The 22,372-nt window shown below is 45.1% G+C and overlaps 1 protein-coding gene across 1 annotated transcript in view; it reads left to right on the forward strand.

Moving 5' to 3' along the window:
• GDA (guanine deaminase) overlaps nt 1-22,372 on the forward strand; it is a 61,965-nt gene that overhangs the window by 13,315 nt on the left and 26,278 nt on the right. Inside the window, exons 2-3 of the mRNA XM_004591769.3 lie at nt 12,790-12,878; nt 19,430-19,601. Coding sequence (XP_004591826.2) covers nt 12,790-12,878; nt 19,430-19,601 — 261 coding nt within the window. The remainder of the gene's footprint in view (nt 1-12,789; nt 12,879-19,429; nt 19,602-22,372) is intronic.

The raw sequence follows: 22,372 nt of genomic DNA on the forward strand, positions 1-22,372 counted from the left end.
TTTTTATGTGCCGAAGGTTAGAATTAGTTGCAACCCTGAAAATATTGTGCTAACATATCTCAGTAATTTGTTTTTAGCATTTCACAAATTCTGATATATATTTTTTGAACTCAGAAAGCCAGCAGTGAAAATCTTTGTTTTGTTAAAGCCAAGCACATTCTTTTTCATTTTTCTAAAAATATTTAATTGTCTGAGTTTAAAACAAATGAAAACAAGTGTGACTATAAAACTAGATGTTCTCTGTAATTAGAAATGCCTTTAGATTGCCAGAGAACTATTTCTGTGTTTCTACTTTCCTGGAGGGCGTGGAGCCCGACCTCACCTCTGCCTCTCTCCTTATTTTCAGAATCATTACACAAAGAAATTTTAATCCAGTTAAGAAAATCAACACATACGTGACTCACATCAAGTATGAAAATGACAGTTTTTCTAGGTATGAATGGAGGCTTATATCATCCCCTTTTTCCCCCTTATCTGGAAAACTGAGTGAGAAAAAGGCAAAATATACATATATAATAAAATAAAAACATATGCCAGTTGAAATGAAAACGCGAGTGATGCTGTTCTCAGGCAGGACTGCTTTCTTCGCAAGCACCAAATGGTCAGGCGGAAGAACTGAGTCGTAGCAATGACAGCATCAACGCACCCGGGTCAGTTGACAGCTTCCAGGCCTTTGTACTTCCCCGTCTCTTGTACATCCCTAATGTCCATCATTTCTCCTCTTTTCTGTGCACCTGACCCATCACCTCCTCCCCCAAACACTCTCTCCACACGGATTTTGCCTCTCTGAGTTTTCGCAGCTTGGTTTGTAATGCCAGTTTGGCTTTTAAGAAACATTTCACTATGCAGTCTTCCTGATTTCTTGTAGTCTTTGTAAATTTATTTTCTCCATAGAAAGTAAACTCTTTAAAAAATATATTTCAAAGAATTACAGAGAGGGAGAGACCGAGAAAGGAAATAAACAGAAAGCTATTCCATTCTCTGGTTCACTCTCTAAAACGCTACAGTGGTGGAGCTGTGAGATTGGACCTCACCTCAGGTCCCCACGTGGGTGGCAGGGTCCCAAGTCCTTCGGTCCATCTGCTGCTGTTTTCTTAGCTTAATTGTAAGTAGAGCATCAGGTCTTGAATTGCACCCATATAGAATGCTGTTCACGCAGGAGGTGGTTTAACATGCATTGCCACAACACCAACGAGACGGTAACTCATGAAAGGCAATGATGTTCTCTTACACATTTCTTATACGTTTGCTAGATCCCCTAGCCAATCCATGGGCTTACGGTAAACATCTGAAAGGCATGTTTTTTTTCATCTTTTATTTATAAATTTAGTAATATTGATTTGTCAACTCATTTGTTTTTGTTTGGAAGGTAGTAAGACTAGAACAGAGACAGAGACTGACAGAGCTCTTCTACCCATTGGCTCACTCCCCAGGTACACTCAGCCACTGAGGGAGGCCAGTCTGAACACAGGAGCCCAGACCTGCATCCAGGTGCCAGCTGTGGGGTCGGGACACTGAGTCACCACCCGCCGCTCCCGCAGTGTGCACTAACAGGAGGCTGGAGCTGCGAGTAGAACGGGACTCACACGCCAGCCGTCTGATTTGGGGTGTGGGCATCCTAAATGATCTTCATCAAAAGGCCGAGAAGCGATCCTGATTGGCATCTTCGCCTGTAGGCCAAACGCTCACCCCTTCCACTTACTTTCTGGAGTGCCCACGTGTGTGCCAAGCGCCGGCCTGAGTGTTACAGATGTTGCTTCATGTTGTTCTTGCAGGACCTCTGTCCCAGTTCGCAGGTGAGGACATTGAATCATGGAGCTTGAAATTCATGTACAAGGTCACAAAGGCAGTGAAGTTACGATTTTAACCATGCAATCTCATTCTAAAGTTTGTACTTTCAGCATTTCTCTGTGGGAGAAATTAAACGCTCTTTGGTGTTCAAATATTTGGGAGTCCATGAGCACATTAGAATAGTCTCCTGTTTTCCTGTTTCCTTGGCTTTTTGTCTTGCCTAGGCAAGCAAACTTCTGAGGGATACTGGCAGTTTGTTGGAGAATTTCCGAAAGAAATCGTATGTCATTTCCAAGAGCGTCAAATTGTTAATTCCTTTTTCTTTTAAAACTTCTGTTAATTTCTTTGAGAGACAAGCCGAGCTACCATTTGCTGGTTTGCTCCCCCAGTGCCTGCATCTGCCAGCCTGGGCTGGGACCCAGATTGGAAGCCAAGAACTCAGTCTCCATCACCCTTGTGGGTGGCAGGAACAAAAATATTTCAGCCATTCCCCGCGGCTTCCCAGCATGCGCATTAGCAGGAAGCTGGCGTAAGAAGCTGGAGCCGGGAATTGAACCCACACAGTCCAACATGGGATGTAAGCATCCTAACCCTTACCTTGATTGCTAGATCAAGTATCTGCCCCCAGATTGTTAGTTCTTATTCAGCTTTCAGTACACCATTCTGCCGTGTGCCAGGGCGTTAGATGCAGTTGAGGTAGGCATTGCCCTTTGAGCGAGAGAGGAACATAAAGTGCTGTTGGTGTACAGCTAGCATCTTTATGCAGGAATGTGCAAGGCCGGTAACCGGGCTTCTGCTGTGTTCCATGAATGGCTCCAGGACTTGAGTTTGTTGATCTAAGTAAGCAGTCCAATGAAGTTCACAATACGTTGGCCACGTGAAACCTGCTGCGAAAGCTATAATTGAGTCACTACCTGAATAAGGAGGCGGGCATGCCAAGTTACATGGAATACTTTTTGCTGGAGTCGGATTTTATTTGATTTTTAAAATCAGTTTTTTGGGAAACAGAGCCATGGTTGGACCTGACTTAGCTGTGCTGAGTGCACGTTTTCTAGAGGGGGGCCATCATATCTTTGCACGTTCGTATCGATTTTGTAAGAGGCTTTGCCAGTCAAATCATGGTATGAGTGTCCTGTTGATTTATTTGAAGAGTGCCGGCCAAGTCCTAGGTGTGAACTTCTCTTTGTAGGAGACTCATTGGATAAGGGGAGCCTTCCTCATTGGGAAACTAATTTTTATTTCTGTTGATCCTTTTTGGGGGCCAGCATAGTGGCATATCAGGCTTATCCCCCACTTGTGGTGCTGGCATTCAAAATGGGCACCAGTTGATGCTGCGCTTTCAACTCAGCTCCCTGCTTATGTCCTGGGAAAGCAGAGGAGGATGGCCCAAATCCTTGGGCCCTTGTACTCATGTGGGAGACGTAGAGGAAGCTCCTGGCTCCTGGCTCCTGGCTTCAGATGAGCTCAGCTTCTGCCATCCATTATGGCGATTTAAGAGTAATCTAGAGGCTGGAAGACCCCATGCTGTCTGTCTTTCTTCCTATGAACCTTTCAAATTAAAAATACATGTATTTAAAAAGAGACCCTTTCCTACCAGGAGCAGACGAGCAAGAGCTGCAAGTCCTGTGTTGAGTGCTTAGTGTGCGCGAGGCCATGATGGATCATGGGGGCTAGTAAATGAAGTGTACTGTTGAACATTGTCTCTGCCTGACGGGACAGGGGATAGCTGTGACGAGTGAGGAAGGTGTTTTCCAACCTTAAGAGGCAGTAACAGGATGCAGTCCCGGCTGGCTGTGGTCCTGAGCCTGCACACTGTGGGGAGAGCTGGCTCGGGGTTGGCATCGTAGCTTCTCCGCAGTGGGTCAGGGAACGATGAAGCATGCAGTTGGCGTTTGCCCTGGAATCGCTCTCTGCCTCTTCTCTCTGCCTGGATGGCCCGTGCCCAGGTTTGTTTTAGGATTGCTGAGTGTTGGCTCCTTGGGAGTGGAGCGGCATGGAGTGGGGGAAGGAGCTGCAGCCTGTCCGGGTTCTCTTCATCCACGCCGTTAGTCTCCTGCAGTAAGCATAAGCCTTGTCGGCGACTTCCTCTAGCTTGAAACTGCTTCCTCTCTTTCCTTCTGTTCTTGATTTTCTTCTTTGCTTCCTTCCAACCTTCTGGCAAGCATGTTTTGGACTGCCTCTGTGTGTCTAGCACTCCATTTGGTACAAAAAAGACCTAGGTAAAGAGCAGTGAGGAGACAGATCTTCCACTGCAGGTTAGGATGCACTGAGATAAGTGCTTATTTTCACTCCTATGGCTGCTGCATCAAATCACCACAGTCTTGATGGCTAACACAACAGGTGGGCCTGGTGTGGTAGACTAGTGGCTAAAATCTCCGCCTTGCACATGCTGGGAGCCTATAGAAGCACTGGTTTGTGTCCCGGCTGTCCTGCTTCCCATCCAGCTCCCTGTCTGTGGCAATCTGCTGACGCTCATGCTACCTTCCTCCAGGGAGTTTCAGTCAAGGGCTCCCACGCCCTACTTCTGCCACAGCTGTGCAGTCCCAGCTCCCAGGTCACCATGCATGAATGCATTGTGATCCCATGTTGTGGCCACAGCGTTGTTTGTTCAGCCTTTTTTTCTCACTCCGCCTTCATCAGCACCTGGGATTAGGGAGATACCAGCTGAGATTTTAACCTAGATCACCATTGGCTGTCTATGGTGCCCGTTGCGTGGATTTTCTTTTTCTTTCTTCTTTTTGTCAGAACCTGCTGGAAGCTAGGTCTTGTGGCAACCCGAACAGGATGAAACCTGTGGGATGCCAAGTTGGCATTATTAAACTGGAAGTGAGATTTCCTCCGGCTCAGCACATGCATAGCTCACTGTTGTCCCCCCAGGGGCTTCATCGCAGAAGTTAAGATGGTGCACGATGTGGCATTGATGAGACTGTGGCCATGAAATCTACCCTGTTCCCTCTCTGTCCCCCAGGGCTCTGCTGCTTTGCCTGTGCTCATGACTGGACGGTAAAAGGCAGCAGCACCCGCAGTTCTGTGGCTGGATCACCTCTTGAGCTCCTGGTCATCTCCCCTTCCCACCTGGCTGCCAGGAGAGCTCTGTTCACTGCGCCCCCTCTGCTGTCTGCTTCTTCCCCACGTCCACAGGTCTCCAGGTGTCCCTCTGCTGTCGGCCTGTCTTCTCTGCTTCTCCGGGCCTGACCCTTCTCTCCATCTTAGCCTGTCTTCATCCCATTCCACTGCCTCGCACTTCCTCTCTGAGCTCTGTGTTACCACGTTACACACATGTATACCCACCTGCCAGTGGGCCCCCCGCCAGCCTTCAGTCACACAGTGGGCGAGTACTGCATTCTGTGCACATCACTGTGCTGGTGCAGAGCTGAGGGGGACGACCATGCTTCACCTTCAAAAAAAAAACAGATTTTATTCTTATTGGAAAGAAGAGACAGATAGGAAGGGCTGGAGCTGAGCCGATCTGAAGCCAGGAATCAGGAGCTTCCTCTGGGTCTCCCACACGGGTGCGGGGTCCCAAGGCTTTGGGCTGTCCTTGACTGCTTTCCCAGGCCACAAGCAGGGAGCTGGATGGGAAGCAGAGCCGCCGGGATTAGAACTGGCAGCCACGTGTGATCCTGGCATGTACAAGGTGAGGACTTTAGCCCTAGGCTACTGCGCCGGGCCCTGTGCTTCATCTTTTGAAACAAGAGGTATCAAATGATTTCATGGATGTATTTGAGGATGCTGTTTAGAATCCGAGCTGTTGTTGGGGCCTCCCCTCTCACCCTGTGTAGGAATTAATCTCTGCTACAACATCCTTGCCAGATGGTCACTCAGCCTGTGCTTGGCATTCCTAGCTGAGGATCGACTGCAGTGTGAGTCAGTGATTCTGCTTCCACTCTGTTTTGCTAGGGGTTCCTCCTATTCATGACACGGGAAGCTGTGTTGCTGGAGAGTCTGTTACGGAGTGCATTCTGCTTTTGCTCTGGAATGCTGCTGGAGTGTGATGGCTGCCCCCTCTCTGCAGCTGTGACCATCTTCCTTCTGTTCTGATCCAATGTCAGTTCTACTCAGAACTCGTGGTTTCATCTCAAGGTTCTTCTACGTCCTGGTCATCTTCTTGTTAAAACCTTCCAATATAGCCTGTCACTCCCAAACCGAGGATAAATAACTAGTTCTATAGCCCAAAATAAGAATGAAAGATGAGAGCAAGGCTTTCCTCACGTGGAGTTGTACAGTCTGGTTTGTTTGGGTGCGATGATGCAAATCCTCCCATACAGGGTAGAGAAGTTTCACTGCCCTAAAACTCTTTTGCGTTCTGTTTGTTTCTCCCCACCTCCATCTTCTGAGATTATTTTTGTCTCTATGGTTTTGTCTTTTTCAGAATCTCATATTGGTGGAAACCTTCAGAGGTTGACTTCTTTTACTGAGTAATCTGCATTTCATTTGCCTCTGTGTCTTTCGATGGTTTGATAACTTCATTCTTCCAATGCTGAGTGAGATCCCATTGTCCGATGCACCACAGTTTATTTAGCCGTTGCCTACTGAAAGACATCTGGATTGCCTCCTATAGTCACGTCTTTATCAGTGAAGAGATGTTATTTCTTTAGGAAAATGGGACTTTGTAAATAAGTACTCTTCTAAGGAAATTTCAGATAAGTTATTAACAGTTGAAAATTAGTCATAAAGGAAAAGATTCAGACACATTCTAGTGGGAGCCCCTGGGATGGGCTTCGAGTTATGGGATTTTAATTTCCTCGCATCCTTTCGGGAGTCTGTATCAGCAATTGGCAGCTAGCACTGCCCTGTCAAATCCAGCTCACTCCTGAATTGTACATGGCCTGTGACCCAACTGTGGTTTTCAAAATATTTTTAAATGTTTTTCTAAGAAATATGTTTATAACATGGACAGTTATGTAAGATATAAAGTTTAGATTCAAAACATTATGTTTTCTTGGAATCTAGTCACACCCATTTACTTATATGTTGTTTCTGGTTGCTTTTGTGTTACCATAACAGAGTTACGTAATACAACAGAGTCTGTATAGCCCACAGAGCCAAAAACATTAACCGTCTAGATCCTTTGAGAAGCCTTCCTGCTCGCTGGTTAACACTGTAAAGGAAGCAGTCTCAGAGTGTGCGGGAGTCTTTAGCGTTCCAGGCCTGTTCCGATAGATCTTCCTACTTGCTGTCTACTTTGAACAGTTCCCATAATCTGGTAAAGGAGAACTTTAAACTCAGAGGTCGAAGTCCCTCATGCTGCTGCTTGCTGCTTTTACAACATCATTTGCTCCATCCTGTTGGCTTTTTTTTTTAAAGGCAATTTTATTTCCTCTTACTTTTCCATCAGTCTTTTTGAATTGAATTGGACTCATATGGCAATGTTCATTATTGCCTGAATGCTGCAGGAACCGCTGAAATGCTGTGTTTATGCCTGCTTTTGTCTTTCATCGCAACTGTTCAAGAGTGGATTTTTACGCGATGGGTTGAGACACCTGTTATCAATGAAATATCATTGGATGAGATAAGCTACTTCACAATGACCCAAAGAGCAATTCACTGTGTTTCATAGCAACCAGCCTCCTGCCCAGATTTGCCGTCTGGTGTTCGAAGCCCTCGTGTTGAAAAGATCTGTTTTATTAGCTGACAGTCATTACTTTTGGCTTCAGCATTCCTGACATTCTCATTATTGATCATCCTAAACAGTGCCGGTTTCAAGTCAGAGCGCACTTTTGTTGTTTTGCTCAACAGAAGGGACTCAAATTTCTCATCTAGAAAACAAGAGATTTAAATGAGAAGGCCCTTGCCAGTTGGCAGTTTCTATGGTTTTATGAAAATGTGATTTTTAATGATGATATGTGTGCCTGGCAGCCCATCTAGACAGGCCTGCACAAAAGGCTTTGCAGGTCACACCAAGCACTCGGTGGCAAGTGAATGAAAATGGCCACGTAAGCCTGGTTGACTTGATACAAACAAGCCATGGCTCCATAAAGCAAATATCAACCATACGTTGTAATTTTGCCACATTTATTTGAAAGGCAGAGTGATGATGGGGGGTGGGGAGATACAAAAAGAGAATGAGAGAGAGCTTCTATTGGCTGGCTCAGTCCTCATACAGCTGTGATAGCCAGGGCTGAGTCGGGTCAAATCCAGGAAACAGGATCTCCATCTGGGTCTTCCAGTTGGGAGGCAGGACAGGGAAAGATCTATGACACACTTGATGTGTGGGATGGGCATTTGGCCTGGTACTGTCATGCAGGCTGATGTGCCCATGTTCCTCCTCACAGTGTCCAAGCTCAGTAACTGGCTCTGTTCTCAGCATCATGAGAGTGTAGGCCTTGGGAGACGGTGGGGTGGTTCAGACAGCACCTGCCGTCCACACGAGATGGCCTGGATGGATTTTGCCTGGCCAAGTCTTTGCTGTTGTGAGCATTTAGGCGGAAGCACTTCATCTTGACTGGCACTCTCTGCCTTTCAAATAACCAGATTTTAAAAGCAGTGGGTTTTTTTCAGTATTTCATGAGCCATGAAACAATTTTTCTCGCAGTATTACACTTAAAAGTAAAACTATTTTCTGCAGGTAAATTTCATTCGTTGCTTTCTTGCTTCACAGAGCAAGCAATCCTATTCTACTTAATGAACACAGATAACAGATAACAACACTTGGATATTCTAGGCCTGTGTTAACATCTTCACCAACATAATCCTATTTAGTCCTTGCCGTATACCTGTGAAGAGAGCACAGATGTTACCCGTGTTCCAGATTAGGGAACCAGGCCACAAAAGATTAAACGATGCATCCCTGGTTCCCCAGCTGGCCTTGGGCTTCTGTGTTGCGAAGCCTGAATTTAGAGACCACCCTCTCACGTACACCACTGTTGTGTCTCGCCCACATATTAGAAAAACATAATGTAGCTTTGTATCTAGCATCGTAACATCAGCATAGCTCATGCCATGATTCAGTTTTTGGGCATTATCATGTGCTATTCCATTTCATGTTACTATCACTCCCACTGTCCTCTGGACCTCAGCTTCCCCGAAGCAATAGCTTCCCTCCCTCCCCCAGAGACAGAGGAGGAACAGACGCCAGTCAGCCATTTTTAATACTGTATAGCTCGACACTTGGATTCTCAATACCTCCCTTACATAAAGTCCCACAGGGACTTCATGAATATGATACTGGCAGCAAAGGTAGCTCATAACCGGGTCTGGTGCATCAAACAACTCCCACAGATAAGAGAAAAACCCAAAAGGAAAAGTGAGACTCAAGTTTGTCTTCAGTTTTCATGAAAATAGAAAAAAAGCTGGGATTGGCAAGTGACCAACAGCTTTTTAAATACATAAATGTATTTTATATTATCTACCTTCTTACCAGAGATGCCTAAAGTGTTTATGATTACCAAATAGTAAACTGCTTTTTAAACTTCTTCTGTTGTTTGTATATTTTGAATGCCTACTTGCACGTGGAGTTAAGATATTTACTTACAATTTTTAGTTGATCCTTTAGAAATTACTTTGTATTAGAAAATAATGATTTATCATTTCATTTTTCCAGTAACTGACCACCTCCATCATACACGTACACTAACTACACACCAGGAGAATGTGCTCTTGGGTACAAAGTTTTCCTTTTTTAAAAAAGCACTATAACAGAACCACCTGGAGAGTGCATAATCCAGGAGTGGGAATGGCCTGGGAGGGAAACAGTGGGCTCCTCCCTCTTGGGTTACTACCCCCACGGGAGGGCATGAAAACTAGGACAGAGGCTGGGGTGGCTAGACAGAGAGACACCCAACAACATCCGTGAGGGCTGGATAGTTGAGCTGGTTAGATGGAACTAGGCTTTAATACCCGTCGACATGTATGAGAGCTGAATGGGATGTGGGACAGACTGGACTAGTCTGCTACACATACTGGCAAATCAGGGCAGGGGGCGGGCCTGGTGGGGGTTATTGTGGGTCGCTCCGACTAGACTGCAGCTCACACTGGTTTATGTGAGGGCCGAGTGTGTGCTGGGCAGAACCAGGCTGGACTGCAACACCCACTGGTTCCAGTGGAAGACAGGGCTGGAAGCAGAGCCGGCCCAGCAATTGCAACCACCAACTGATCGGAGCGATGGACTGTGCCGGGCCCTGTACTTGCTAGTGCATACAAGAATCTGGTCTGGGAACACCTCAGACAAAGTTTCTTTGGGGATCCCCCCCAATCGAACTGCTGGACTCAGAACCCTAACCGTGAAGAGACAGAGGACAGAACAAGTCAATCAACCACCTCAGCTATATGTTGGCAGCAAAATACTGGGCAAACGGAAACTCAATGATGGACTATGACAGTCAGTGGATTCTTCAACGACCTCATTGTGCTTGGAGTGGCAAGATTGGCAGCAATTCATAACTGGTGAACTGTCAAAACCACTTGAGCAAGAGCCTTGGAGCATGCCCCACATCAGGGACCTGGGGCGGGTGGGAGACTGGGTGGGGTTTCTCCCTTAAAATCCCCCTTTACCTCAGATATATGAAGGAAACAATATGGAAATAATAGTCTTACCCATTTTCCTATAGCCCTTGAACCTTTTTACCCTAATTAACTATGTAAAGATTGTCAAAAATACAATTTAAAAAGGAAAAAAATTAAAAAGCACTATAGTTTATAATAAGCATGTGCGAGAAAGAATTAATTCAGACATATTTAAAAGACGAAATTACTTAATACTCAAATCAATTCTAGTACGGTTTTTAAAGCTTACCTGAGTTCGTTTAGCGGTCTCGAGGGCGCTCTGGCTGTGTGTGAGCTCTTCGGAGCAATGACAGCATTCACTCTTAGTTTTTTGTTGTCACGGACCTGAGTAAGGAGAAAGGCACACACTGAGGAACACACACCCTCAACACACACCCTCCAGAGGCAGGAGGTCTGGGCAGCAGTTACGATCCCATATGGATGCTGGCTTTAATACCAGCGGCCCCGCTCCCCATCCAGCTCCCTGCTTGTGGCCTGGGAAAGCAGTGGAGGACGGCCCAAAGCCTTGGGCTCCTGCACCTGTGTGGGAGACCTGGAGGAAGCTCCTGGCTCCTGGCTTCGGATCGGCTCAGCTCTGGCCATTGCAGCCACTTGGGGGAGTGAATCAGTGAACACAAGATCTTCTCTGTAAATCTGCCTTTCCAATAAAAACAAATCTTTAAAAAATAAAACTGTTACTAGGTGCAAGAACAAAACAGGGCCAGCACAATGCCTCAGCGAGCTCATCTTCCACCTGTGAGCACCGGCATACCCTCACAGTGCTGGCTCATGCCCCTGCTGCCCTGGTTCTGATCCAGCTCCTGGCTTATGGCCTGGGAAAGCAACAGAAGATGGCCAAAAAACCATGGGAACCTGCACCTGTGTGGGAGAGCCAGCAGTTCCTGGCTTCAGATCAGCTCAGCTTTGGCCGTTGCTGCCATCTGGGGAATGAACCAGCAGATGGAAGAGTTTTGGCTCCTCTCTGTAAATCTTTCTTTCCAAATAAAACGAAAAAAAAGTCTTTTAAAAAAATGCCTCCACACTTCATAGTAAAGAGGAAAAACAACAGAAGAAACTGATCCTACAAGAACCCAAATGTGGCAACTACCCGATAAGAACTTTAAGATGGGAATTATATAGAGGAACTTCAAAAAGTTTCTGGAAAAATCCGCACCCATATGGGATCCAGAAACTTGTCGGTGGAGGACTAGCCAATTGAGCTATCGTGCAGGGCCCCATTGTTATTTCTGTGCCATCCAATGTAGCATTTCGTTTTTGTAGAAACACTGGCTGGTTATCTGCTCTCTAGCCTTTTTCTTTGAAATACGCCTCTGTGGTTTTGTGGAGCAGTTGTTCCTACCGTGGACCTCCAGAGGCCTGTGATGGATGGGCTGGTGGGCTCTGGCCAGTGCTCAAGGTGGGGCAAGGACTCAGGACAGTACTCAACTTGGCAGGGTAGATCTCAGTTGTGAGTGAGGGGAAGATCTGATCGCATCACCTAGCGCCTCACTGTCACCTCATCTTCCAAGACACTCGTCGCCCCATGTTAGCACATGGCAACGTCCCACTCTGCCAGCTCAGACACCTCAGCCGTGTGAGGGGTCTACATGGTCCTCAGTGTGAGTACAGAATCCCCTGCCGTGACCCCACTTCACATGCTCAGGGAACTCAGCCTTTGAAGCCAGACACAGTGATTACTCACAGACCCACCCACGCCCCACGTCCTGGCATACGGTCGCAGAATCCCCACGGCCATTGCGTGTAAGACTCCCATAGTCATCGGCTGCAGGGGATCCACTCTCAGCCCTGCCCACAGAAAGCAGAGGCAATTCCACCATCAGCCACCTATTAGTGTTCTGCCTTAAAAGTGTGAATTCAGGCAGCTGAGATTACATGAGGCCAGAGCAATGTCTTACAGTCACATGTGATGTCTGGTTCCTGGGAAAGCATCCAGGCCAGACTGCAAGTCAGTGGAGAGTGTGGGTTTGCCCCCTGATAAAATCCCCCAGTCATGTGTGGCTGAGCTGCAGCACCTGTACTCACGTTATTAAGATGATGTTTCCTCTGTTAGTCACTGGGCAGCCTTGTGGGAGGATAGGAGATGGGTGTAGATGGGCACCCTGACTCCAGTTAGCACTCAAGTGAGCATGGTCTCCAGCGTTCTCCCTCGGGCGATGTCACCTGTGGCTTGGCTGTCACAGACCCTTCTTACTTATTCCAAGATGAAAGCATCTCCCCAGCCCCCAGCCGCTAGGGGTGTGAACCATGTCCTCACTGCTTCATGTTAATCATGTTCTCACTCACTGCTTCATGCTTCTGCCCTAGGGAGGCCTGTATAACTACTGCCACAGACTTCTCTCCAGCTGTCCTCCAGAAATGTACCCTTCTGCTTTTTTTCCTGTCTAAATAAGCAATTTTTTCCCTATTCAGTCATCTTGATTCTGTAGATATTTAATGACAACAAATGACTATGGTTCATTAAAAAATAATTCTTTTCTTTCTTTCTTTTTAAAGATAGTGTTTCTAGAAGAAGCTTCTCAGCAAGAAAGGCTGGCCAAGGAATGGTGCTTCGAACCCTGCGAAGTAAGAGAACTGAGTCACCAGTAAGTCCGCACTAACTTCTTGAGGCTTAAATCAAAGGCAGACTACTTTCCTAAACCAATTAGCTGGTTAGCGGAGGAGACGGAAAAGGGAAGGCGGATAGAAAGCAGGAAGTGGGAGGGTGGAAACTGAGAACTGGAGACTGCTGTCATTCTTTCAAGCCCTCAGCAGATCCGTGGACCCCAATATGTGCAACACTGGCATCCGAAGGTGGAAAGGCTCTTCAGATTCTCATTCTCAGGTGGTTTGCAGCCCATGTGCAACAGATACATGCAAATACGGTGCCGGACCGTGACGTCCTCTGTAAAGAAGGTCGTTTGAAGGGAGGGCTGTAGCAAAGATGAACTATGGCAGGTGCTTAGGAAAGAAATTTGAGGAGTGATTGTTCAGCATGGTTAGGGAACATGTATTCTAGAAGTTCACTTGAGCCGTTGTCTTATGATTTTAATATTTGCATGAAATGTGTTCCTTGTAGCCTGGTTGGTTTATTTTATGGAAAGGGGAATTCCTTATTAAAACTCACGTAACTTTTTTTTCCAGGACAACTGTGTTTCCAAGCTCCATAAAATTGGTGTTGTTTTCCTTCTTAAAGTAGTGAAAATTGACTTTAGGATAATGTAGTGAGAGGGACATTGAACTAGGAATTTAAAACCCGGTGTGAAGCTTCATGCTGCCTGCAGCCATGCTGCTGTTGGGGTCAGCGCTCCCACTGGCGCTCCTGACTTCCTCGTGTGTGTGAAGCTCGCCTCTCTCTGGTCAGAGGCCAGGAAGGCAAGGTGAAAGTGCTGGGCATTTTATTGCACTTATAAGAACACTCCCACTTTCTGACACCTTCCCTTTCCTGTCACTCCAGGAATAACCTGGTCATGAACGCAGAACCTTTGGGTGTGACTGTCTCCTTCATGGGACATTCTCATTGCCATGAGAATCTGTGTGGAGGAGGAGTGACCTTTGCGATGCTTGCCTGACCTGGAATGGGGAATTTGGAGAAGGCTCAGAGGCAGATGAGCTGCAGCGGGGTGGGGGTGAGAGAATGCAGAAGGTGTTTGGTCAGGAGCGGTGAACAGATCTGTGGGTCCTCTTGTGAACCTGCTGTGGAAGTTAAGCTCCTCAACCATGCATATTCCTGAGTGATTTCCTTTTAAAGCACAGCACACAGAGATGTAGTTAGGTAAGTTGTAAGTTATAGTTTGGTGAAAGATTGAGGTATTGGGAGAAAGATCAAATTTGAAATGCAAAGTAATTGTTATACCAAACATACAAAGTACATGCAGTTGAATTTAAGTCATGATTTAAAAATTCATAGAAGATAATGTGTCTGGGCTTGGCAGTGTGGCCTAGTGGCTTAGGTCCTCGCCTTGATCCCATATGGCTGCTGGTTCTAATCCCGGCAGCTCCACTTCCTCTCTATCTCTCCTCCTCTCAGTATATCTGACTTTGTAATAAAAATCAAATAAATCTAAAAAAAAAAAAAAAAGAAGATAATGTGTCTGACTCTTAGCTTGACGATAAGTAGAGAGTGTGCGTGTGTGTGTGTGTGTGTGTCTGTGTGTAGAGGGAGAGAGAGGGAAACAAAAGGAAACAGGAGAGATTCCATCTGTTAGTTCACTTCCTGAATGCCTGCAGCATGTGGAGCTGGGCTAGGCTGAAGCTAGGAGTGAAGCCAGGAGCTGGGTGTTGCATCTGAGTCTGCTGTGAGGGGCGCAGGGGCCTAGGCACTTGGGCCTCATCTGCTGCGTCCCGGGGCGACACTAATGGGAAGCTGGCGTAGGAAGTGCTGGGGTCTGCACTCCGGCTCTCTGACATGTAGGTGTCCCAAGAGGCAGTTCAGTAACTGCGCCAAATGCTTCTGTCTCAGAAAGTTGTCACAGTAGGCTTGGCCCACCACACAGCGCATCTACACTATGGGCTTTTTTTTCCTAAAAATGATTTGTACAATATGGAATTTTTTAAAAGGAAAGTTATAATACAAGTGCCATGGACAGTGCTGTGATGGGAGCGGATCAGATCCTGATCACGGAGCCTAGACAGCTGTGTAGGGCCAGGCCCAGTGCGAGCGCAGTGACACATTTGCCTCAGGCACAATAAAGACCACGGGGAAGGCAAAAAAGCCCACAATCAAAATAAATATGTTTTCATGAATGCTGTAAACAAAACGACAACATTTTAAATGAAGACAAAATGATCTTTATTTCACAACCTTGCATTTCTTGTGCAGTGGGACGGAGCTGAGGTCCTCCAGTGCAAGGGGACATAGTATCCCATCAGGACAGGTTGCCAAAGGTGACCGTCGTGTATAGACAGGGCAAGGCTGGCCTTTCCATGCGACCTTGTAGACGTATTGGTACTGCTTTTCTCTCGGGTGCACATTCTGATGGATGGATGCAGAGGTCTTTTACCAAGTCATGATACAACTTGGCCCACATTGAGGTTTGCAATATGAAACTGATGGCTTTGCTCTGGAAGAAGCTGAGATTTTTCTCACTGGATTTTGTTTGTGATTAAACAAGGTGAGGGGCGGAAAGCTTTCTCTCCTGCTGCATGCCCCAATCTTCTGTGCTTTGCCTGGGTAGCGTGGCTTCTGATGGCTCAGATTCAGCCCTCCTGGTATGGTATGAGTGGGGCCTCTACCACATTACATTCTGAAAATGTGCTGCCCTTCCCTAACTTTCTTTTGCCCTCTCTGCAAAATGAAGCAGGAAAGCCCTCTGCCCTCTGATCACACCTGCAGTTCCCACAGTTCATGCTTCTGTATGTACTGAGAATTGAGATAAATCCTGCAGTATAATCTTGGTGAGGTGAATTTCTATTAGGTAGCCTTTTACAATGCCTCTTATCTCCTAAAAAGAGTTGCAAGTTTTCTGGGTGAAAGTTATACTGCAGGTGCAATAAACCCCTGTCCTCTATTGCCTTTGAAGACTTTGTACCCTGAGTTATCTCTTTTGTTTCTGCTGACACGAACACTGTCTGGTTGTCCCTCCGTGAAAAAAGTAACAGTGTCTTCCTGACTTTCATTAGCAATGTGGAAGGATACTTTGTATCTGTCCATGTTTTCTGTAACATCCATCTCTTATGTTACCGCTTTCTCTTCAGGACCTTAAGCTGGAGCTTCAGTAAGTACTTTTTAAATGAGAGACTGAATGAATTCCTCTGTAATCAAGGACACCCCCCCCCCATCATCACGCTGGGGTCCAAGAGATTTCCTGAAGCCTTTGAGCCTGTGGTTTCATCCTGTTCCTTCTGGAAACTCTCCCTTTTTGTCCTTTATGAGCTGTGTCATGGCTTGCCTTATTTTCCTAACAGCAGTCTGCCCAAAGTGGTCATGACCTTCTCCCTGAACTTACTCCTGGAGTCTGAGAAATCTCTGGTGCCACTATTTGGTATGGCTTCCTTCGTAGATAGATGAGACTCTTCAGTCTGAATCCCATCTTTAATTCTGTGTGACCTCTTACTGTACATATCCACTTCTCAGACACGTGAAAACCACATTTTGACACTAAGTTCAGAATTTTTAGGCCACCCCCCCCATACAGCTTCCCTCTCTAGATTCTCTCATTTATGTGCTGTTCAGCACACATGTTCAGAACCTTACACTGACTCGTTTGTCTCCTTGGCTTTCCAGATCTAATAAACGATTGAGTTCTTTATCTCATGTTCATCCTTTCCTTTTCTGTCCCGTGTCTTTATTCAGAGTCTCACGCTTGGGAATTCACAGGCGTCTCCCAACATGTGCCAGCTGCCACAAGCTTCGCCATCCTAGAGCTGAAGTGCTCTATGTGGTAGCTTGCCAAGGCAGACAAGAAACAGAAGTGACTATTCTCACAGTCCCCTCTCTCTGGGCTACAAAATGACCTAAGTATGTTACATTACTAAATCAAGTGCTTAAGACACTGTTAGCAAAAAAATTCTTTTTTTTTTTTAGAAAAACACTTTATATGCTGAAATGCATAGATCTCGGTTATAATTTGATACTTTTTGAAACGTTTATACCTATGTAATCCAAACACCCATCAAGAAATCAAGATGAAACATTCTTTTCCTGGAAATTCCTTAGAGCCACTCCTGCTACTCACAGCCTCTGTTTGATTTCTGTCATGTGGATATAGAATGACTGGATATGTGCTCCTGTTCCTTATGTTTAGATTCTCCCATTCAATGTTTTTTCAATTATCCATATTATTATATGCATTGATAGTCCATCTTTTTAATGTTCAGTAGTGTTACGTAGTATCACAAGTTTCTTCAAATCGCTGTTTTCTGTAGTAGGTCTTTAGGTGGCTTCTAAGTTGAGGCTAGTATACACAAAGCTGCCTAAGCAGTTTTGTACAGAGCTTTCTGTATAGATATAGATATATATATATGGATAGATAGATAGATATAGATATTTTATATATCTATATATATATATATATCTTATTTCACTTGGGTAAATGCCCAAGAGTGAAATTATGGTTCATCCAAACCTTTTATGTTTGACTGGATTTCTTTCCTCTCGTCTCACCTCCCATCTTCCCTCTCCTCTCCTTCCCTCTTTTTTCTCCTCTTTTCATTTCTTCCTCTGTCCCCTACCCCTGCCCCTTCTGCTTGCTCTCTCTCCCTCTCTTTCTTACACACTCCCTCACCCCTAATAAACCTGCAGTTACGAAGTCATTAAGGACACTATGTTGCCTCTTCTTCTTTGGACTCCCCTAGCTCAGCTGAGCTCCTTAAACATAGTAGATATGTGGGAAATACTTACTGCTTGATGAAGCAGTTGAACCACATGAAGAAGTCACACTGCCTTTCCACCTTATACAGCGGGCAGCAAAGGACTGTCGTGTCCTGGGGAAGTTAGTGGCAGACATTGAAAACTGAACAGAACTTCTGTTCCCTCAGTGCACTCTTGCACATAGGGCCTACTTAATGCTGTCCCCCGGCACACGACCAGCTGCCACTGTACTTCGCTTTCGTACGAGTTAACACTCCTGCAACCACACATACGGTCCTCAGGAGTACTGAGCCTAGAGTCAAGATGCCTGCGCTGAAATCTCAGCTCCAATACTCCCTACTTAATTACAACTTTTTTTTTCAAGCTACTTAACTGTCTGGAAATTCACCTTACCTATATAAATGAAGATTAAAAAAAACTCTCCATCATGTTTAATGTGAGCATTCATCATCCCCACCACCACTTACTGAAGCTCTTCTTTATCTAAGCACTGTTCTTAACACTAACCAGTCCTAACAGTGCTAGCTCTATGTGCCACTGTATCTCCATTTTTCTATAAGGGAAACTAAATCACAGGTGGATCAAGTAACAGGTGGGGCACCCCCACTTCTGGTATGTGGTGAGACTTGACTTCAAATCCAGCAAGTCCAAAGCCAGAGTTATGTATCTTCTACAGTCAGTGCAGGATGGCTGTCTCCCTCAGCTGAGATGGGACACTCAGAGTGCAGCGCCCTGTTCCTAGTGTATACGTATTGAATAAATACCACCTGCCTTCACCACATTGTGCCTGCTCTCATCATCACCTCCATTCAAAACTCTGTTTTCAGAACGAAGCAGAGGGCTATTCCTGCTTTAAATGCCCTACATTTGGATGGTGTGTGTTCTTTGGATTGTATAAGGGAGTCTTTGTAGCTATCTACTTTGAAATTCAAGTTCCTTGTGTGATTTAGTGTTTTCTCCAGCAGACGGTGGTCACAGTGTACACTATTGTTTGGCAAATGTCTGTCTGGGTGAGATGGCAAACTGAAGAGGCACTAGTGAATTGGACCCGTTTCTTAGGAAAGCTTAAGTGTTTGTTAGTTTGGGGCCACCTCAAATCTGTGATTAATGTCTCTGAAACCTCTTAGATATATATTTCATAAACTGTATAATACAAGAATTAGTAGCAATTAGAATATTCGCTGGTGAATCAGGGCAACCGAAGAAGTGATCAGAAACAGCGAGGAACGGAGTCCAAATACCTACCTGCCTCTTCCTTCAGCTGCAGGTGCCTGCTGAGTGTTCCTAAGATTACCTGTGTGTGAGCAGCTCTCAGTTGGTTCTTGCTACTTCTATTTCAGAACTCAGTCCCTCCAGCTAATGGGAGAGGATTAAATTTCTTGACAATGTCAACATTGCTGTTGGCTTTAGCATGGCAACCGGCATGTCTCTCGCCTTCCTGTCTCCCTTAGCAACTTGCGAGTACCTGCCTCAGCCTGGCCCTGGATGTTCTGAAGATCACTCCCCCCGTGTTTGTTCTCGGTCCTGCGGCCACTAATGGGAAGAAGAAAGTCATGGGAGGAGGTCATGGCCTCCCTCTTTCTGGGGTCTGTTTAGTGCTGTTCCTTTTCCTCATCATCTCTGATGAGCCCCACTGACCCTGGAAGCGGTACCCCTTCCTAGCAGAGCCTCATGTGTGTTTCCTGACCCTGAAATACCAAGAAAATTGACAGTTATTTGGTTGCATCAGCTATAATCCCGTGTGGAATGAACAATTAAACCATTGTCAAGAGAAAACATATTTCAAAGATATGCGGAATAACTAAAGATGTTATTAAATGCTTTTCCTCTCGTCTTCATTTCCAGTGAGTTCTTCATGCCTGGGCTGGTGGACACTCACATCCATGCCCCTCAGTACTTCTTTGCTGGAAGTAATGTGGACCTGCCGCTTCTGGAGTGGTTGAACAAGTACACGTTTCCTACAGAGCACAGGTTCCGGAGCATCGACTTTGCTGAAGAGGTCTACACCAGAGTTGTTGTGAGTATCCTGTTACGATTGGTCATCTTCCGCAACACCCACGCCTTGAGACAGAGTCACATGGGCTGTAGGGAACTGTTGACGCCTTTCATAGACTTTGTGGCCACCTAACCTACGTGACAAAGAGGGAAAGTCATTCCAGTTCCCAAATCCTCCTTCTGGTGGGCTCTGTACATTACTCTCTTTTCTTGTTATACTGACCAAATTTGGTTTGAAAGCGTGTAAGTATGTTTGCGGTTCCTGCCAATTCATAATTGAGTTCTGAAGACCATATGGAATAGCTAGCAGCCTTTGAAAAGTTGAGTGGCTCCCTTTCCACATCTGTAAAAAAAAAGAAATAGATAATGATAGTGCCTACTTCCTGAAATTGTTATAATTTGAGTTAATATTTGTGGGGTTGTTGAAATAGTACCTAGCACATGATATCCCTATCTATGTGCTTGTTTTTAAAAATACCCAAGGAAATTTAAAATTAAAACTACCAATTACCTTTAGAAGAATTTTGTGTTATTTTGGTAGCTTTGGAAAGATGATTAAAAAAAAAAAGGATGGTTGCTTGTCTCAGAGCATGTGGGACTCTGACAAACATTAGCATCACTAGAGGGAACTCCAGGGCAAATTCATTCATTGAACAGTTTTAGCTTGTGTGCCAGCTGTCCCAAGCCACTTCAAGAAGTTCATGGAAAACAGAATAAAAAGGTGAATTTATTTTGGTATAGAAAGGTGGAGTTCTTCCTTTTTTATAGCATGAATTTTATGACATTTTTAAAAACTCCCTGAAGGATTTCTGAATTTGTTTGCAGCAAACAAACTTCTGTTCAATTCTGTGTTCCGTGAACTTTTTGACGTCTCGTCATATGTGGAAGTCTCTGAAAATTCCTTCTTTCCATTCTTTCCTGAAAACGATTTCCCTTCCTTGTCTGTTCCTACCTCTGTCCCAGAAACAGAATGCACTCAGCAACCAGAAACAAGCCATACGTCTTTGCTGAACTCATTGAGGATTTTTCTCCTAAAGACTTGACTATTTGGCGGGACAATATTATAAGCCACCCGAGATATTGGCCTGCCAGCTTCTCCTGCCTTACACCATCCCACCTTACAGTGAAAGCAAGGGCTAACACTTACACACTTGCCTCACTTCATTATAAATTCAGTGTAATTGTGGATCCTGTGAATTGAGCATTCATCCACATGACACCAGAAGAACTGAGAACAAAAGCTGTGTATGAAATTGCATTGTGTTGGTGAATTGTGTTAACCATACCAAATCTTTATTCTCAAAACTGACTCATTTCTTACATTGTTCTGAAGGAGATTTAAAATATCTTAAAATTACTTTATATTCAAAGTGAATGAAATTAAAGGAAAAGGGGGTGAGGCACACCAAGAAGTCATGCCGTTGATTAGTGCTCATTTCCCCATCAAAGTTGTTTACAGATTTGGCTTTAAACATCTAGCCTGATCCAGAGAGGGTAAATAGTTACTAACTTAAACTCTGCATATAATAAAAGAACACATTTGTTAAGGTCAAGCAAGTCTGGTCCTTGTGTCAAAACTTAGTCAGCCTCAGTATTTCTTGATGTGGCTGGTGCTTTGTTCTCAACTATATATGAGGAAACTTCAGAAAATTCATACAGTAAAAGACATTTATGTTAATACAACATGTTTTTTTAATTCCAAGTGTGGTGGTTTTTTATAATATGCCTTGCCTTGAGAACCTCGAAGTACCTTCTTATAAAGATGGTACAGCATTAAAAAAATGTTCAGATATAGCAAGATTTTGTGTTTAGAAGGATGCAGCATCAAGGACTACATGCCCTTCAGGAAATATCTTCGTGAACATCATGGCGTACAAACTAGGTTTTATCCCTGACAGATATTTTCAATGCAGGCATGCTATGTTTTCCACACAACCAGATGAGCTGACATCGGCTTCACAGAGCTGAAGTTTAACCTGAATCCATCTTGGGTGCCTGAGACAGTGCGAAGGGATAAGAAGCAAATTACCACAATCAAAACTAACTTAAAAATTTTTATTTCCTCCTCCAGAAAACAGGTATGGATGAACTCCAGCAAGTCACCTCATGTCTGTGGAAGTGATAGTTCAATCTACAAACAACCCAGTGTTTATTTTAGTCAAAATCTGTTGAGAGTAGTAAGCCAGCCTAGAATATCTTCAGGTAACCATTACAAACTGGGCAAGAGATTGAAGCAAGCTAAAAGATTACAGAGTTCAGAAGTCTTCCCAAATTATAGTTAAGGAACAGGAGAGTAAGTGTACCAAGACAAACCAGTTGCCAGTATTTTCTTGGATAAGAGAGTGCAGGTGCTCACCGTATGGACTTGTCGCTGGCGGATGAATAAGGAATCCAGCCCATTCTGAAAAACACGGGCAGTTGAACCGTCTTCCCATCCATATTGTAGCTCACTAGGAATAGGCAACCTGTTAAAGATCATTGTCCCTAGCCTAGAAATTCATGGGCATTCTAAGTTTGAAGTCTGCGATGAGTTCATTGAACTTGATCTCCAGACGCTCTCTGTCGGGAGTTGTGGGCTAAAGGAAGCCAAAAGCACCGCCAGCTGTGGTGTTGCTGACATGCCTGTTCACAAGTGGGAAAACCGCGTAGTCAGTGTTCTCTCTAACAGAGTTAGAGTGAAGGAAGGGCCGGGGAAGCCCAAATAGAAGCTGTGAAGAACAGAGCCCAGTGCAGTAGCCTAGGGCTAAAGTCCTTGCCTTGCTCGTGCTGGGATCCCATATGGGTGCTGGTTCT

The sequence above is a fragment of the Ochotona princeps genome, chromosome 31 (genome assembly GCF_030435755.1).
Source record: "Ochotona princeps isolate mOchPri1 chromosome 31, mOchPri1.hap1, whole genome shotgun sequence".
Classification (NCBI taxonomy): Eukaryota; Metazoa; Chordata; class Mammalia; order Lagomorpha; family Ochotonidae; genus Ochotona; species Ochotona princeps.